At 33.5% G+C, this 20,485-nt stretch overlaps 1 protein-coding gene across 4 annotated transcripts in view; it reads left to right on the forward strand.

The window, feature by feature from the left end:
• The window catches only part of Kmt2e (lysine methyltransferase 2E (inactive)), a 90,102-nt gene that overhangs the window by 38,830 nt on the left and 30,787 nt on the right, over positions 1-20,485 (forward strand). For 3 of the 4 annotated variants that reach the window (XM_063237860.1, XM_063237870.1, XM_063237865.1), the window contains exons 3-7: positions 8,521-8,635; positions 9,726-9,955; positions 12,779-12,859; positions 16,251-16,309; positions 17,330-17,502. In XM_063237860.1, coding sequence (XP_063093930.1) covers positions 8,521-8,635; positions 9,726-9,955; positions 12,779-12,859; positions 16,251-16,309; positions 17,330-17,502 — 658 coding nt within the window. Of the gene's footprint in view, positions 1-8,520; positions 8,636-9,725; positions 9,956-10,416; positions 10,507-12,778; positions 12,860-16,250; positions 16,310-17,329; positions 17,503-20,485 lie in introns of those variants that run through there. The other variant, XM_063237876.1, reaches the window with a different exon arrangement.

The following is a 20,485-nucleotide window of genomic DNA, read 5'->3' on the forward strand; positions in this document are numbered from 1 at the left end:
TTGATAATTAATGGCTATGTTACTAGATGATATATTTTCTGTATTGTATTTTTATTGTTAGAATGTATTTCTGCATATTAGAAATTTACTATAAAACAGCATGTGTTAAAATGGCAACAGCCTGATATATCTTGTTGGTTCTACATCTCTTAATTGCATCAACAGGCTGCTTTGAGTATACTATCTAGTTTTACATACTTACAATCTGTGCTGTTTGTAAGACTTCAAAAGTGACTAATAATGTGTTTATCAGAACACAATTCCAACATTAAGTAAGAGACAACTGTAGATCAAAGGTAGGTACTTGAAACTGATTAAAGCTTTGTTGGCTAAATGGCAAATTAAAAGGTACTACTAGGTGTTAGGTTGATTGTGTAGCTCAGTGGTGGAGCTCTTGCCTTTGCATGCATGAAATCCTGGGTTTGATCCCCAGATCCTAAGGGGAGGAAAAAAATAAAACCCCGGAAAATAGCCAAACAAAAGTTGTTTTTTTTTTTTTTTTTTTTTCCAGAATTCAGAACAATCTGTTAGGAAGAAAAGGAGATTCAAAAAAGTATGGCATGTCATGTGATAACTAGAAATTAAGTAGATGAAAGGATAATTTGAACATATCCTGTAAAGGACATCAAGTTTGGTAAGGTTTTAAAAAACATTGTAAGAGGGAAGGCTGCTAGAAGTTTTTAAACAAATTTTTTTTAAAAGGAAAGCTTCTAGAGAATTAATGGGAATTTATGGTTGGTAGTATAATTAATAGATTCAGAGATTGCCAGGAATTAAATCTTCTATTAATAACAAAACATTTTAAAGTATCTTATTTTCTTTGTCATTGAAACCAAATAAGTAGCTGATGAATCTTAACAGTGGTTGATGTTGATGCATTATGTTCTGTACCTAGTAAACTAAATGTGGACACATCTCCAAGGCTACAGATTGGTCCTAAACTTGAGATTGAAGAAGTTCAAGGGTAAAATTGTAGAATTATAAGTTGTGATAATAAGTTACTCATTTTAATAGTTCTTTCTTGAATGATTATGAATTTGGCCCTTAGTACCATATATTCATGTTGACCATTTTGAAATGAATCACAGTGCTAATGACTTCAGAAATGTGAAGGACTGGTCCAAGCAAAGGAGACCTACTTGTAAGTGATGTTAGAGGAAGGAGTCATGGAAAAGGAGCATTTTTTACATGCTCTTATCAGGTTCAGGGATTAACCTGAAACTAGTAAATTTAAGAGAGTTACTTACAGATATTCAGCTATACTTTGAAACTCCACTTTATCTTGCCATACTATTATTCTTACCATTGTCATTAGTGGCTCTAGATAGCTTTTTAGGATAAATGATCTTATTCCTTGCTATATCTGATGGCACAGGCCTATAATCTCAACACTCTGGGAGGCTGATGTAAAAACATTATAAATTCAAGTTTAGCCCCGGCAACATAGAGATTTAGTGAAACACTGTCTCAGAGTAAAAATTTAAAAAGGGCTGGAGTTGTAGCTCAGTTACCTGTGCTTTAAGGTAGTTTGTGTATATGTGGATCTTATTCCTTAGATTGATAGTGCAGGATCCTTGAAACTGGTCCTTGTCTGACTTAACTGCCATCATCTCTAAATTTCCTTCAAACTTTTAATTCTATCTGCTGTGAATTTTAGCAGTTTTAGATTCTGTGATTCCTAAACTTCAGTAGATATAAAATTGAAAGTTCTTATTCAGGTGGAGATTTCTGACCGAGATCTTTAAAAATTCTAATCCATGATGTGTAAATAGAGCTGTAAAAGAGAAATTTGTGCTATAAGTTAATGCCTTCCTTCCTGCTGGTCATTAGGTCGTGCTTGGAGTAAAATGCCTAAAAATTGTAGTGGTTTCTCCATTATATATGTTCTCTGTCTAGAATACTTTAATTACTTTCACTTGTTTCTTGGACTTCAAAGCTTGCATAAATGTGACTGCTGTCATGGCACTACTGTAATAATTGGTATACTTGTCTGTCACATTCATAAGAATGATCACTTTTCTTTTAGTTTCCTGCATTTGAATAAAACATTTCACTGTGTTGTTCTTAATGTGTCCTCAAATGTTTGTTGAGTAAATGAAAGTATGTTACTGTAAGTTTCTTGAAGGCAGTCAGTGTCTGGTTTTTACAGCTCTTATGGTCCTTCATGAACATTAGACCTTCAATATTTGTTTAATTGCTATCAAACCGGGTTTAACGGATGTAATCTCCAAGAGACTCTGTGAGCCCTTAGAGATTTTAAAGTTTTGCTATTTTAATTCTGAGGCAGCAAAAGAAATTGATGTTTGAAATCATTCTGAATGACAACTATTTTATTCCTAATACTGTCATGAGATTTCAGTGCAAGTGTTTGAATTCATGTTCTATGTTGTTAGCATGCAGATCACCTAATGGTATACTTTAATGTAATGTTTTGCTAAATCCAAATTTCCAAAGGAAAAAATCTCTATTAAAGGAGGTTCATATATTAGGATGGAGAAACTATTAAATGAATAAACATTACTTGGAAGCTTAACTGATCTCTTCATATTCCTTAAAGATCCCACCTGCCATGTTTTCCTTTCTCTTTACATACGCATAGGATATGGCCTTTCCCTTTCACTACTATAGTTTTTATTAGATTTTTTTTTCAGTAGAAGATATATCTGGTATAAAATCTACATGCATTTATCTTGCTTTAATCTTTTTTTGTCCTTTAACCTTTAAATCTTGTAATCTAAATGAAACTTCATGATGTTGGTCCTTATTCCTGTCATTCATATAGCCTTGTTCTTCTTTCAAGCTCTTTGAGTCTAGACTGTAGAATTTTGATTTTTGGCAGCTGCTGTAAGGTTTTGCCATTCAGCTAAACTATTCAGGCAGTATACGGGTTACAAGCTACAACTTGTCAGAGCTTAGCATCATGTGAGAACATGTAGAAGGCTAGTCAGCCATCCAGGAGCTTTTTCTTTTTGACTTCTCAGGTGACAACTCAGGCACAAAGAGATAAGATCCATGTTGGGTAGGCGTTATCTCCCAGATTTTTGAAACCTCGTACTACTCAGAAATTTTTTTGTAACAGTCATAAGGAGAGCTTTTAGTTTCCTACAAGGAGCATGCCAATTTGTAGAGGCCATATTGTCTCTTAGGGAAGTTCTAATCTGTGGCATTTTCATCAAGTACTATTGGCCAAATACACTTAATTTGCCAGTCAGGTCTTTTTAGGACAGAGATAAAAAAAATTAACAACTTACACAGAACAGGAGTTTGGTTAAGTATTTAACCATATCTATCTTACGGCATTTTACCCTGTTTTTGTTTTATGTGATAGTTTTTGGGTATCTGTTGCTTTGTGCTACCCATACTGCTCCCTCCAGATTGGAAACTCTGAGGACAATGAAAATGTTTATGTATCTTTTTATGCTGTATTGGTCGATAAAGACACCTTGTATACATGGCAAACATCATTGTGGAACTCCTTGTTGAATTATAACTTATGTGTTCCTTGACTATTAAGATTAATCTACCAGAAAAGTCTTTGAAAAACAAGATTTTAAGTGGAGTTTTTCAAATGAGAACAAAATATAGGAATATATTGTCTGATGAAGTGGCTTAGGGAATGGGATCTTCTCCAGCACTACTAGGAATACTTTTATTTTGATGCCTTGTTTGGAATAGAGAGAGTAAAGTGACACCTCTAGATTCATTTTTTCATGTACTAAAAAGTTATATTAATGTTAATAGATATAATTTGAGAACACTGAGAGTCAGCAGAAAATAACAGATTTTCACTGCTAAGGATAGAAATATTAAGCTACACTCATTTATTACTCATTCATTTACTTATGGTGGCCCTAGGGATTGAATCCAGGTCCTTTGCCCAAAGCTGCATCCCTAGCCGTTTTGTCAGGAACAGAAATGCTAAGCTGCATTCATTTATTCATTTATTCATTCATTCATTTGTGCAGCCCTGGGGATTAAACCCAGAGCCATCACACTAAACTGCATCCCAGTGCTCTTTTACTTTTTGAGACAGGCTCTTACTAAGTTTCCTGGCTGGGCTGAAACTTGGGATCCTCCTGCCTCAGCCTCCCAGAACACAGGAATGTACCACCCTGTCTGGCATATAGTCATTTCTAAACTTCAGGATAATATACTGCTCTACCAACAGAATCCAGGAAAAATGATATTTATCATCACTTTGTACAGAAATATACTAGGGCTGGACTACTCTGCCTATGTTTCTGACATACGTTATTAGGAAAAATAAGTAGATCTGAAGAAAAAAATGATCATCAGGGTTTGGGGAGCTATTTCATGGAAGTGATTAATAGGATCAAAACTTCTCTAGTAATTGGAAACATTGCAGTTCATCAGAATGTCACTGAACTTTTTTAAGGATAAGTTCTTACTCAGTATAAAAACATGAAAATCAGGGCAGACATTTAATAATATTAAAGAAATAAGAGATAAAATACATCTTTACAAAGGTTTTGAATAAGAGTCAACTTTTCTCCAAGGAGCTCACCATATCTCCATAAATTTTACGTTAGTGTATTAGACCTTGTGTAAGTTTATTAATCTTATACAATATTGCACAAAATCATGTCAGCATTTCATGCGTATGCTGAAGACATAGCTTTACCTATGTATAATGCCTGTAAACCCTTCAAACCAGGAGCTTCTATCATTAAAGGAGATAAGAAAAGTGATGTAAATACTAGTATATTTCTTTGTGCTCCTGTTTGATTAACAAAAGGCTATATGTATATAACAATAGTATATACATATAGCAAAGAAAATTATGTCTTGAGACACAGTGCTGGAACCTGGAATTATATAAAAGAATTACAGAGAACTTTTATTTAAAGGCCTTAGGAGGTAACAGTTTGGGGATATATTGGGGTTTTTTTGTTTGTTTTTATTTTGATCTTTTGGACAGGGTCTCTCGTACGCAGTTCAGGCTAGCCTTGAGCTCACTTTGTAGCCCAGGCTGGTATCAAACTTGTGGTGATCCTCTGCCTCAGTCTCCCAGGTGCTGGTATTATAGACATGTGCCACCATGCCCTGCTGGGTATGTATTTTAGAAAGAACAGACTTTATAAAGACTTTGTTAATATAATACATTCTTGGTGTTCAGTAAATATTTATTAAATAAGGAGCATTTTGATACCTTGCACATTTAGTTTATTTAAATAAACTAAATATTTAAAACAGGATTAGTCAGATTTGTAAATAACAACTACTACTACTATTGTTTCTATTTATGCACAATTTATTATACGATGGCATTGCAGGAGATTTATAAGGAAATTCATTTCACCTTAATGTAGAAGCTTTTAAGAGTTTATGTTCTGCTATTGTTCACTTGTAAATTTTCATATAATGTTTCCTTGCATGTAATTAATCATTACCTGTTGATTTGACACAGTATTTCTATTCAGAATTCTAGTTAAATGGTGTTAAAACAAACATCTCAAATCTGTAGGTCAGACTTTACTGGGAACTATTCCCCTCGGATAAGTTTTCAAAAACAGGGATTGGATTGGAGGATGTTTGACTTTTGTTATTTGTCATAAAGTTGTTTTTCTGATTGACCTTGCAATAGAAATGCAGAGCTTTGAAATATAACTGCATAAAGGCCTTTTATTTTAATAATACCTGTTAACTTTTTTAAAAGGTTGTTTAAAACTTAATTGATTTAGGTTTGTAAAATTCTTAAAATATATCAACCAATTTAAAAAAAAATTGTTACCTTGTTTTTAAAATTATCTTTAGGGCATGAGGATCTAAGTATTTTTGCTTTCTTTCATTGCCAGCTTGTCAGTATTGTAGCTTTGTTTGTTTTTGAGTACTAGGGATTGATTGAACTCACAACCTCCTGCTTACCAGGCGGGCACTTGAGCCACTGAGGTAAATTCCCAGCCCTTGTATTGTAGCTTTAGTTGGAATCGTGAAGTCATACAGGATATTTATGACTCTTAATGTTTGAATTCATCTGTATTTCCACTGAAAGTTTGATTTTATTTCTAACCATTAATTACTCCAAAATATCCAAAGTTTTCCCACACTCTTTAGTAAAATTGAAGAGTTTGATCTAAATCCTTAAATCTGTCTACACTGGCCGCGATTCCTACATGTTGCTTTATTAATAGTATTATGGATCATTGCTAAAATGCTACTACTACTTTGTAATTTTAAAAGAATTCTTAATGGAGTGAATATTGTAAAATAGTGACAGTTTGGCAGTGTTTATCAATTTTATGTGTATTTATCCTTTTTCATTTAGCACTTGTACTTCCAGAGATCCTTGTTGTATAAACACTACCATGTATGCAAAAAAGACATATGGTTGGGATGTACAGTTGCAGTGATACTTTTATAGTGAGAGATACCACATTCATATAGTGAAATAAGCAATTACTACCAAAAAGTAAGGTAGCTGTGTATTGACATTTAAAGGTGGAAAAAGCAAATGTGAATATACGTTATGATTGAAAAATACAATAAATGTTTAAATTTTTAAAAATGTATTACAGTCAGAGACACATTAGAATTATTATTTCCCTCAGAATATGCCTCCTGTCATGAAACAAATTTATTCCATCATTCTTACCACTTATTTTTGGATACTTGGATTCGAACTCAGGACCTTATGCTTACCCAGGTAGACACTGCACTCTGAGCTAAATCCCCAGCCCCTTTCTTCACTTTTTGAAGTAGTCCTCTTCCCTGTATTTAGCTGCATTGTCATGGATTCCTGGATGTCCTGAATTAATGCAAAACATTTACCTTTCATGTGCATTTTGACTTTGGAGAGAAGCTAGAACTCATATGGTGTCAGTTCTGGTGAATAAAATGGATGGGGACACATAATCTTTTAGGAGTCTTCTTTTTTGTTGCATGGCACTCAGCTAATGCATTTGCCATACTTTTGGTCACAACTTGTAAAGACATTCATGAAAGAGATCTTATAGAACTGCTTCAGAATATGGCAAGAGGTCAAGCATGGTGGCACACACCTGTGATTCCAGTACTTGGGAGGCTGAGGTAGGATCACTGGGAGTTTCAAGGCCATCCTGGGCTACACAGTGAGTTCAGGACCAGCCTGAACTACATAGCAGGACCCTGTTTCAATAGTCTGTGTGACCCCCCCCCCAAAAAAAAGGAAACATTGCAAGAATGATGTGATAAGTTTGAAGCAGTGGGAAATATTTTGAAGGAGATTAATGACAGTGTGTCTCTTAGTGTATATTTTGATCACACTTTGTGTAGATATTTATGCACAGAAAATTTAGAAGGAAATATAAGGCAATATTGATATGGGAATGGAGGTTAAATGATGATAGTCTTTTGTACATATTTCTGTATTGAAAATTTATGAGCATGTATCAATTTAGAAAGTAAGGAAAAGGTTTGACTGCGTAGTATTCAGAACATACTGGAGACTTCTTTTTGAAAACCCCTGTATTACCAATTAATAACTTCTGTTTGTGCCTTCTTTTTCTATTCTGGCATACTAGGTCCCATAGCAGCCTCTATTTATAGTTAGATTGAGACTTGAGAGGGAGGGAGAATACATGAAGAAACAGTTGATAACAAAATTTGTTTGCGTGCTGCTGGTTTTAGACCAACTAGAATATGATCTGCAAGCTGCAAACTATTAGTAGTACAAATAGTACTAAGTTGTAAGGAAATTTACAGATAAGGATTGTTGCGGGAAAAATCATTTTAGTAGTTAATAGAATTGTAAAGTGTTAGCACAGAAACAGATTGTGTTTTTGTGTATGTGAAAAGGAGAGATTAATTCTGATATGAATTGACCTCTGATGTAGGTATGTTACCACACTGACTAATAGCTTAGGAGGTTTGGAATGAGTAAAGAAGTTGGGAAAGTGACATATACAAAGTGCTAGGGCAGAGACTTTATGAATCAGCAACAGCTGGCGAATGGTAGCAAGAGAGGTCAGTCACCATTTACCTAAGTGTTACCAGGCCAGAACTACAGAACTTGTAGGGGCTGCTGCTTGTGTTTTTTCAGGTATCAGTCCTGCTTCACTATGAGGTTTCCTGTTGCCTAACTTACTGACATTTCCAAGGCTTTGTTATATCTCAGCATACTCAACACGTGTATATAGTTTTAACATTAAAGTAGACACATTTACATCAAGGTCCATTTAGCTTCGTTGTGTCCTCGGTCCTGCTTAATCAGTCTGCCACTTCTTTCTGCTCTATGTTTAGTGTTCCCAGTGCCGTTGGCTGTTTTGTATAATGTTGGGTTTTTAGTAATTTTTTTAAATGATAGAGAGGAAAACTCTATTTGAACTCAAGTAGGACATTTATTTTAGTTAAACAAAAAGCCTTTTTAATCCAAAATCTAGATAGAGTATGTCTTATTCACAAGTTATCTATCTACTGTAGATACTGTATTTGTATTGCTGATGTTTTAATACTTATTTTAAATTGATTACAAGGAAAAAAAATGAATTGCATTCTCATTGATGGAACTTTTTTTCTCCCCAGACCAGAATCTGTAGAAGCTAGCCCTGTGGTAGTTGAGAAATCCAACAGTTATCCCCACCAGTTATATACCAGCAGCTCACATCATTCACACAGTTACATTGGTTTGCCCTATGCGGTAAGTGTTGAATGTTTCTTTGAAAGAATATTTTTAAAATTTAGAGGTTGAAAAATGACGTGTAATATTGTGCTTAAAACTCAGAATTTTATAAGCACAGTTGTTTTATATTTGAATAATTAGATATATAATTTATAATTTAGCTTTAATCTATCCATATTAAGGAATTAAATTTTTTAAAATTATAATTATTCATAAATTTTATATAATTAGTAATTTGATGAGACCATGGATTTAGGTTATACTGTGCTATGTATTCTAAGTTATATAGTAATTTGCATAATTATATAGTTATCATTTGTTGAGCATTTGTTGTGTGCCAGGCTAATCTTAGTCCTCAGAAGCAACCTCATGAAAACAGCTTTCATTTCTGTTCCATAGCTGAGAAATAAAAGCTTGTCTAAGTTAATTTGTTTACCCTCACATAGTAGGAGGCAAAGTTTAGATTTAGACAGTTTTAGAACTGGAGTTGTGATATTATGAAGGTTCAATTATGAGAACTTTTACTTGGACTAGAATAGTACCAGTTTTTAAAAATCCCGTATTCTATACTTTACAGTAATAGTTTTATCTTTTGTTTTTGTTATTCTTAAGCTCTGTATTCCTTAGGGTTTAAAAAAAAAAGTCTATTCTCTTATGTACATGCTTTCATCTTGAAGTTGAAGCTATGTGACCAAAGAACTGTGAAGAATCTTCTGATTTGGGGAAGGGGAGATGATGTTGATGTGAGGGTAATGCTCCATTCTCACCCCTTCTGAATAGCTTTATTCACGTAACCACTGTGTTGTAAGGTCTCACTTCATCAGCTGGGTATGGTGCCACATACTATAATCCCAGAGCTGGGGAGACTGGAGCAGGAGAAATGCTGCAAGGTTAAGGCCAGGCTGGGCTACCTAGTGTGTTCAAAGCTACCCTGAACTACATAGCGAGACCCTGTCTCAAGAAACAAAGATTTAGCCTCATTAAGTCATTATTGTCAAGATATTAAAGAAGAAATAGGCCAGTTTCATATCCCTTGAGTCTTCAAAGTAATGATTAGATTTTAAGTTCTGTAGCTCACAACATGCTGTATTTGTATTCTCTTATCCAGGACCATAATTATGGTGCTCGTCCTCCTCCAACACCTCCAGCTTCCCCTCCTCCATCAGTTCTTATTAGCAGAAATGAAGTAGGCATATTTACCACTCCTAATTTTGATGAAACTTCCAGTGCTACTACTATCAGCACGTCTGAGGATGGAAGTTACGGTACTGATGTAACCAGGTGCATATGTGGTTTTACACATGATGATGGATACATGATCTGTTGTGACAAATGCAGGTAAAATATCTCATACTATTAGTTTATTTTTCTTGGATGCTTCTAACCTTGATTGTTAATTTGGACATGATAACTGAAGTCATTTTGGAGAAATTAATGAGCACATTTTTAAGTGATACTCTGTTTCTATTGATGCAATCTGTTTTGTCCCTTTAAAAAGCCTTTATTGAAAGAAGCTATATTAGAGCCTATTAGAAATTCCCATTGTAAGTTACGTAACAATTCGTTCTGAACGCTATTCATTTGGGATCATCTCTTTACTTAGTTCAACAGTGATACAAGTATACATATAGGAATAGATAGGTTAGAAATGAGAGGAGAATTTTGAGTCCCTTGTATTTCCATCGGAATGATTTGTGCTGTGTAGTCGACTGTGATTTTCCACTTTAGGGGAATTAAAGATTTTAATTGATGTTTGTTTGACCTGACTCTCTCACCTCCTTTTGACTTGAACCTTGCAGCACTCTGGAGTCTTCTTGTACCAGAACCACAGTCTCCCCTTCCCCCAACCCTGGTTCAACCACCAAGAAAGGCTTCTTCCCCTAGAGAAGGTGTGATTGGGACAGAAAGTGGGGTTTTCTTTCAGTTTTTTTTTTTTTCTATTTTTTGGTGGTTTTTGTTTGTTTCTTGTTTTGTGGGAGGGATTTGGGGAGGATGGAGAGGGAACAGTAGGATTTCAGCCTTAAAGTTACTAAGTTCATTCCCTACATAGGGTGAGGAGCAGGGTATTTCAGCAATGCATTGTAGAGAAAAAGAAAGTTTGGTAGCGTTACAGAATTTCCTGGGTTCATGTCTTTATGGCATAGCTAAGTTATTTGAAGTAGTATAGTTTATATCTATATTTGAATGTGAGGATAAAAATGTATCTTGGAGCCAAATATAAATTATTTTGCAGTATTTGTAATGTTAATGTTGTTCCCAGCTGTTAGAGTAAGTGATGAGGAGTTGAAAATGAAAGTGCTGTAGATTATATTTGATATGGTTTTATGCAGGGTTGTTAATGTGAATACTTTGAATTTATTTTACTAGACTCAAATAAAAATAAATTTTCATTACCTGTGATAAATACTATTACAAGTAATGACCTCAATAAATTTATTTAGAAGGTAAATTTAAGAAACAGAACACAACTTTAGTTGCTTACTGCTTTCCTTGTATTAGAAAGTGTCAAGTTTATTATAGCCAACCTATTATCTGATCATCTAATGGAAAAATTACATACTATTTGGCAGTGTTTTATTTTAATGGATAACCTAAACAATGTTTTTCTTTTGATCAAATTACAGTGATCTATAAATATGTGATTATCTTTATTAGAATGTAATGAAATGGTCTTTAGAGGGTATTTTTTTTTCTAATATCCATCTATACATTGTGATAGGACAGCTTCACAGTGTTTGGATTATTTAAGATATTTGCTTCTCAGTGGCCACCCTTGTCCTTATGACTCTGACTTCCTCACCCCCTCTCCCTTCCTTTTCCCCATCCCTCTCTGATTATTTTTTCGGTTGTTCAACCTGTATTACTGCAAGGCTTACTCTTTTTTTTCTTTTCTTTCTTTACATTGTGTCTTATTTTTTTCAATGTCCTATTGCCTATACCCATCTTTTCAAGTCTGACATGTCTTGCTCTGTTTATTAATTTTCTAGTTGTGTTGTCTACGTGACATCACTACCTCTCAAATGTAACATAATTTAAGTTTCCTCATTCTTTATCCTGCTTTTTTCATTTTTTAAATATATATTTTCATACTCCAACATTCTCTAGTTCTTGTCCAAATATTTTCAGTTTTTTCAATTGAGAAGTAAAAAACAACACAATATTGGTTAGTTTAGTACTTTTATATTAGACATGGCTAGTTTTTATGTAAAGAAGTTTTAAGACTATGTTTGGGGGAGCTGGGGATTTAGCTCAGCGGCATAAGCACCTGCCTTGCAAGCAGGCGGTCGTGAGTTTGATCCCTGGTACCGATAAAAATAAAAAAAAAAAAAATTAAAAGACTATGTTTGGGAACATAATGTATATTTTAGACAATTGAAATTTTGGTAATAAAATTCAAAACAAATTGGGACATTCGTTTCAAGCTGGCCCATTGCATTAAAAGTAATTAGGCTTAAGTTCCCTCCTCATGGAATACCATTGGGTTTCTTTGAATAGTTATTTGCTATTATTGCAGTTTTTAACTAAGTGTGAAATGTTGGGAAGGTCTCCTAGTTGGTCATTTTGCTTTTGTTTTCTTAGCTTCTTTAATTAATATATGCTACTAAAATCATTACACGCTGACAGATTAAATCTACACACTTCCCAATGATCCAGGCGCTATCTATAGGCTATACTTAATCTATTTTTAACCCCTTCCTTGATTTCACAAAATGAATAGTCTCTTCATATATATTGACCACTGTCTGACCACCTTCTTTTCTGTCTGCTAGTGGTAAATGCTGCAATAATGCTTTTGCACTTGTTTCTCAGAGTGATGTTCTCATCACACCCATTGTTCTCCAGGTACTTTTCCCATCAGTTCCACATAGTGTGGACATCTCCACCTTGTGATTTATAACTTTTACATTTTAAAAAATAAATTTATTTTATGCATCTTGTGTTTACTTAGAAATTTATTTTGTGTATCTATATTTGCCCTCTTGTTTTTACATCTCAAAACTTTTATCTCTCTGAGGACATATTTCTGTGAATTCCTCATGGCATCTTTTCCAGTGCTAAACTCAAAGGTAGACCCTTATAACATGATATTTAAATGGAATATCAAGTTTTAAATATGATTTTAATGTTTTCTCTACTCCCTCACCCTTTTTTCCTTTTAAGTGTTTGGCAACATATTGACTGCATGGGGATCGACAGGCAGCATATTCCTGATACATATCTATGTGAACGTTGTCAGCCTAGGTAAGCTGTACAGACCTGATGAAATTGCCAGTAATTATACTGAAAAAATTCATAGGATTTTATTCTTAATTTCTAAATTAAGTGAATCACTGTATAGTGGTACCTTGGTTCATGAACATTTTTGTTGGCAACAATTTGTTTCTGAAACAAGCATTTGGCAGAATTTTGTCTTTGTTTGCAAACTCTGCATTTGGTGATAAACATGACCACAGCTATCTTTCCCACACAAACACAGATGTGGCCATTTATTTAAAATCATAGAACAAATTAAGTTTGCAAACCAAGGCATCAATGTATTTCATTAATTTTAAGGTGTATTTTTTCATTTTTATATGTACTATTATTTTTGTATATTGATAGTTCTAAAATCAATTTTTCTATTGACAGTGCCTCATTGTTTACTTTTAGTGATATATGAAATAATATGCATTTCAAAATATATCTTTTTTCACTGGAATATATTATGCTAACAAGTCACTAGAATGCTACCTTAGTTATATACAAAATTTAGTAGAGCTGTCCTTTCTCTCATCTATATTATTTGGGGTCCCCTCAGTTTATTTTTTGTTTTTAGATGTGTTCTGAACATTTTTAAAACTATGCAAAAATAGTACAGTGAACTCCCATGAATCTACGTATTTGTTTACTGAAAAAAAAACCTGTTTACTTTTAAGCTAAAATATGTGAATTTATTCTTATGATTGTATTTCAAATCTAAGAATGCAAGTTTTTATTTAAACTAAAAACTATACATATATGCACCTAGTTCTCAACAGCACAAGAATGAGGTAATTAAGATATCACATAATTACTCAATTACTTAATCCTAGGAAGTAACAACACCAACACTAGCACCATAAGCAGGATAATGTAAAAGCAGTTTAAAACTTTATTCTCCTTGGACTATAGCCTATGAGACTGTGCAATTTGTTATTTGAAATCTTTTGAAAGAATTTCATGACTACAACATCAACTAAATGCACACTTAAATTATTTATGTTTTATTTTGATAGTTAAACTTACTGATTAATTATCAACTGCATTAAAGTTGTAAAAAATATATACAGAAAGAGCTTGTCTGCCCTTACCTAGTTTCCTCTAATGGTAACATCTTTTGAAATTGTTAATAAAACTGATATAAAGTGAAGGAGTTGGAGCAAAGAACATTTCAATTGCTACAAACACCACTGATCTATACTGTACTTCTATGATTTGGTCATTTCAAGAATGTCATATAAATGGAACCATGTATTATGTGATATCCAGTTTGTGACCTTTTTGGACTGGCCTTTTCGCACAGCACAATTCCCTGGAGACCTGTGTGATTTGTTGCATGTGTGACTATTTCATTCTTTTGATTGTGGAAAGTAGCATCCAATGAAATATATGTACTACACTGTTTTTAATAGCCATTCATCCTTGGAAAAACATTTGGATTGTTTATACTTTGTAGACTATTACAAATAAAGTTGCTATGAACTTTTGTGTACATGTTTTCATGTGAATCTGAGTGATTTTTCCCCTGGGATTTATGCCTAAGAGTTATTTGGATGTATAGTATTTGCATGAGTAGGTGTTTTTGTTTTTGTTTTTTTTTTTTACTGGTACCAGTGATCGAACTCACGACTGCCTGCTTGCAAGGCAGGTGCTTATGCCGCTGAGCTAAATCCCCAGCCCCTCATGAGTAGTTTTATAAGAAATTGTCAAACTATTTTCCATAAAGACTAAACCCTTTTACATTCCCTTCAGAAATGTATGAGTAATCTAGTCATTTAATTTTGAGAAATCCTTTTTTGTTAATTTTTAATTGTATACATTATAACTTTGTAAGAAGTAGTTCTGTTACTCTGAAATCAAATATATGAAACACATATTCAAATAAGTCTAACTTTTGTTTTTATTCCTTTTATCCCAGAAGTAACAATTGTAAAAATAGATTTTTCCTTCCATTGCTTGTTCTCTTACATGCAGATGTGGACCTGTGTGCTTGTGTCCCTTTTTATCTAGATGAGCAGAAGCATATTAGACAGAGGACTTGTTACATTTAATTTTTTTTTTCTTACAATTATAAGTGGTTGTCATGTATTGAGTATGTAGCGAGACCATGTTTCAGAACAAAAGTATAGGGATCATAGCAGTATAGAATGATTCATTTTCTGTTTTAGCCTCAATGTACTTTTTTTCATATACTGTAGTTCATTTAACTAGTACCTTTTGAGAGGACTTTTGTTTTCAGTCTTTTGTTGTTGGAAATGGAAGATTATTCACTTATTCATTTTGCCAGATTTTACCACAGTCACCTCCAGTAGGAACTGTACAATTTAAAATTCCCATCAACAATGGAAAAGCATACATACTATCCCATATCTCACAATAAGAGTATTTGACAGACTTAGATTTTTGCCAGTTTCTTTAGGTGAAAGTATTAACATCAGTGTAGGTTTTTTGTTTTTTTGAGACAGGGTTTCACTATGTAGCCCAGGCTTCCCTTGAACTCCTAATGACCCTTTTGCCTCAGCCTCCCAAGGGCTGGAGTCATAGGCTTGTGCCACTACAACCTGCTTTGTATTTCTCTTATTACGAGTGTTTCATTTTACAATAGTTATTAGTATTTTGTCAGATAGTTTTTGTTGGAATAAATGATGTGTTGATGAATTCAGGAAGGCTAGTTAAAAACTAGCCATTAGAAAGGCAGTTATTTGAGAGAGCAGCTTCTCATTTTGTGATAACAAGGATTATTATCTTATATACTAGGATGATAATTACATGTTCTAGTAGACATTAAAGCAAATCTTACTGAACTGTAGTCATTTTAGTCTACAGCCCCTTATTCTCTCCCTTTAGAGTAATCTAGTATTGTTTGTTTTCTGTGGTGTTAAGTATATACAATAAAAAAGTTGGGGAAAATGTAAAAGAATGTTTCATACAGCTCGTCGATAGAGGCTGGTGGAGGTTAATGTATGGTTATTTTGCCTGTCAAATGTTTAGTGTTTACTATTTCAAGAGCGAGAATAATATAAGGTATAAGATAATGTGCAGTAGATACTAATTTAGCACCATACATTTAAGAAATTTATGATTTTAATTGTATCATTAACCTCATGTCTTCTTTCAGTTATTTTGTTTTAAATACTGATTTTGAAAAAAGTATACTTATTTCTTAGGTAAAGAATTATATTTTAAACAGAATAAGTGGTGTCAGCTAACTGGCATTACTGCTGTTGTGCTAGATCATATCTAAATTGTAAGGCAAGAGATGTTGCATATATAGCATATGTTTTTCACTGATAATATTAAAGAAATTATAAAGTTCATGACATTGGAAACCTATGTGCTTTACATCTACCTTAATGAGAATGTGACAAATAACCATGGTAATGTTTTGATGTAGGAGTCTGGATAAAGAGAGGGCAGTGCTACTACAACGCCGGAAAAGGGAAAATATGTCAGGTGAGTAAAGTACCTACACTAAACTATGGTTACTGTGATTGAGAAAGTATGTAGCCTGCATATTTTTAGTTACATGTAAACCCCTGTTGATAAATTTTGATTATATGTTTTTTTTATGGTCTTAGGTGATTTTAAATATTCTTTTTAATGGATTGATGAATAAGTATGTACTTACTTTAGGAAACATGAAGAAAACAAAATGAAAAGTTTAAATTATCTGTAGTTTTCCTACATATAGATACCTTATTGATTTAAAGAAGTAAAGTATGTTATTCAAAGAGTTGGTGATCCATTCGTTTATTATGTGGAATAGTAATTTTTCATGGTTAAGACAGAATTTTCTAGATTTTATATAATATATGCCCCAATTTTCATTTGTCTTAAAACATTGTGTTTAGATCCAATACAACTGGTTTTAAATAATTATTGTTTATTCAACCATTCTTCTTTGATGAATATTTTGAGTTGTTTCCAGTTTTTGTTTTTTTTTTTAATTACAAAACAGTACCTTCAGTAAAACCCTCATGTGTAAGCTTTGTGTACTAATTTGTTTTTTCTTTTTTGAGACAAGGTCTCACTATGTAGTTTACACTGACCTTAAACTTGTAGTGTTTGTCCTGCGTCAGCCTCCCTAGTGCTGGGTTTATAGGTGGACACCACTATGCCTAGCTCCTACTTTTTTAGCTAGATCTCTAGAAATGGGATGTCTGAGTCAAGTGGCTAAGTACATACATAACTTGCCCTCCATGGGAAATTTTGAAACACTGCTGGCAATTGTGATAGTGCCTCTTTTTCCAGTCATTCCATCAGAGCCAGACTTTTGGACTGTGTAGTTTGATGTGTGAGAAACAATATCTGTAGTTTGCACTTAACTGTATCTTCTTACAAGTAATGTGAGTGAAAATGTAATAAAAGGTGTTTGTTCTTTAGAAGGGAGATAGTAATGCTCTGCCTGTGGAATGCTGTTTTTATTTGGAATAACAGTATGAAATGTGCAGTGACTTTGCTTTGCATTTGAAGATGGTGATACCAGTGCAACAGAGAGTGGTGATGAAGTCCCCGTGGAGCTGTACACTGCATTCCAGCACACACCCACCTCAGTTACTCTAACTACATCCAGAGCTTCCACAGGCAATGATAAAAGGAGGAAAAAAAGTGGGGAGAAGGAGCAAAACATCTCAAAATGTAAAAAGGTACGTTCTTGCTTCTTTTTAGATGAAAAGATGGTAGCTGCGCATTGAATTTTATAGGAAAGTGAAAATAATGACTAGCAACTGAATAGGCGGCACAGTTTAGCAAAAATCATTTAATTAAACTTATTTTAGAGCCAGTGATGTAGCTTAGAGACATAAGTTCCTGCCTCGCAAGTTCAAGGTCTTGAGTTCAATTCCTAGTACCAAAAAAAACCAAAGTTTAAACTTACTTTAAAATTTCAGTGCATTTTACAGATTGAAGTAGAATAGAGAAGAAACTGCAGATTGCTTTGAAATTATCACTTTACTTAGGCTAATGATAGAAATGCAAAGCCTAAGTACAATAGAAAAGGTTGCTATTTTAGAACACAGGTGGAAAGAGATCTAAATTTTCAAATAACATATTAGAAAGTAAAATATTCAGTTATTTTAGTAAGGTTTCCTATTCGTTAAAGTAGTTTTTCTTGTAACACTTAACGTATTTTTCATAATTTATCCCTAGCCTCTGATGGTGGATTATTACTTTTCATTAAATTTGTTAATAAAATTTCTCAGTCAGTAATGGATCACATATGCATTGGTGGTCCCATAAGAATGTAAAGTGAAAACTTCTGTCACCCAGCACTTTTACTGTGGCTTTTTTGTGTTTAGGATGTTTACATAACACAAGTTTCATTATATTACAGTTGCCTACACTGTATACTATCTAGGTTTGCAGCCTAGGATGGATAGGCTGCACTTTATAGCTGAGGTGTGGAAGATGTTAGACCTTGTAGGTTTGTGTGGGTACAGCCTATGGTATTTGCAATGAATATGAAAGAGCTTAATGATGTATTTCTTAGAATGTATCTTGGTTGTTAAGCAATATGTGACTATTATTGCTGAGGAAGATCTTTGTTATTTAAGGCAAAAAATACTTTCACAATAAGTGTATTGCTATTATAGAGTGAAATTATATCTAGATATGAAATCAAGGTTTCAAAAGCTCCCCCACCAATAATTCTTCAAGATCTCTTAGGTTATTTTGTGGACATAAGTACTTTAAATACATGTTTCATTTTCTAGTTTTACCTCCCTGTTTAAAATCAGCTTAACTATAGTACTCTTTTATGTGTGTCCCTTTCCATTTCTTTTCCTTTTCTACCTGAATTTTATCCATTGTGGATAATTCACTGTCTACTCACATTCTCTTACCTTGTTTATTCTAATTGTTTCACCATTTTGAATATTCTCTTCTCTACCTTTGTCTCCTGTTAAACTGAGGTCCATCTCAAGAGCTACTGCTTCCATAAAATTTGCTGTTTACTTATCAGGTATGGTCTTTCATGCCATTTCAACTTTCTATTTCTATTCTTAACCACATTTTGTCTTATTTTATTATTGGTGTCCTCATATATGATAGATTATAATTTTCACAGACACTGTTAAGTGCCTTATGATTTAGGGACTCACTTATAGGTATTGATTCCCTTTTTGTCTACTGCTTTTAGATTATGTATACTTTATTGAATAAAAGTTACTTAGAACTTTTTTGGTACCAGTAATTGAACTCAGGACGTTGAACTTGCTAGGCAGACGCTTATGCTGCTAAGCAGTATCTCTAGGCCCAGTTACGTAGAAATTTGATGTTTTGTGGGTTGTTTGTTTATTTGTTTCATTTTATATTTTTGTTTTTGAAGCAAAAATACAAGCCCAAGCTGCCTTGAACTTGCAGGGCTCTTCCTGCCTTAGTTGCCTCCCAAGTGCTTAGGTTGCAGTCATATGCTACCATGTCTACTATATGTATTTCTGTTTTATTGGGTATTTAAAATGAATAAATCCTGAATTTTGACGGTGTCATGTTTACTTTAGAATATTGCTGTGTATTTAAAAGGGAAGAGGTTTTCTCAGGCTTTAGATTAGTAATACTTGACAGTGATTGGAAGGGGGAAAAAGAGTCGAGGAATTGGGCATAAAAGATAACGAGTTTGGTCTTCTGCCAAATTGTTATTATTGGGGCAATATGTCATACGAAACACTTAGCACAAGGATTTAGTTTTGCTTTTCTCTTAGCCTGTTTTTATGGCTAGCAATAAGTATTTGAACAGATGACATTTTTTATATATTTATAGAATTCTACTGAAGTATTCTTGGTATCTTAGCAACTTAATGTTGGCATGAAGTATTAACATTGTTAATAAGGGAGACTAGTGTGAGAAGCTAAAAAAAATTATATAGAAATGTGTGTATATATAGAAATGATTTTTAATATAATTATACTAATTGCTCTTAGTTCATTGAAAATAATGGTTTGTGCTGATAATATTTGGACAATTAAATGTAGGTATCTTGTACTCTGAGTAACTAATTTAAAGATAACAGTACAAAATGTGTTGCCCATTGTTACCCTCTAATTACCATGTTTTGAAACTTTGTTATTTTTTTCCCTTTAAAATAAAATATTAGGCCAGGGGTTTAGCTCAGGTGGCACAAGTGCCTGCTTGGCAAGCATGAGGTCGTGAGTTAATCACCAGTAACAATTATGTATGATTTTTATTGTTTTATTTCATAAAACTTTTTCAGCAAACATTATTTAGAAATGTTCTGTGATACATTAAGTGTCCCTGATCTGAAAATCTGAATCTGGAAAGCTTTAGAATCTGAAAAATTTTAAAAAAGTTTTAGATTGTGAATTTTGAGATTAGGGATGCTCAACTTTTACATTACAGTTTATGCAAATAATCTCAAATCATTCCCCCCCAATAAATTCAATTAGACTTCTAGTTTCAAGAATTTGAACAATAATCCCAGCCCTCAGGAGGCTGAAGCAAGAGGATTACTATGAATTCGAGGCCAGCCTGGGCTACATAAGTGAGTTCAAGGCCAGCTTGCACTACATAGTGAGACCTTGCCTCAAAACAAAACAAAAACAAAAAAAGCAAATAAGTGATACTCAAATCTATATCATTTCTCTTATCCTATCTATACCAAACTTATACCTTCA

Source organism: Cavia porcellus, unplaced genomic scaffold, assembly GCF_034190915.1.
Source record: "Cavia porcellus strain 051 isolate PalLab524CR breed Dunkin Hartley unplaced genomic scaffold, mCavPor4.1 scaffold_2, whole genome shotgun sequence".
Lineage (NCBI taxonomy): Eukaryota > Metazoa > Chordata > Mammalia > Rodentia > Caviidae > Cavia > Cavia porcellus.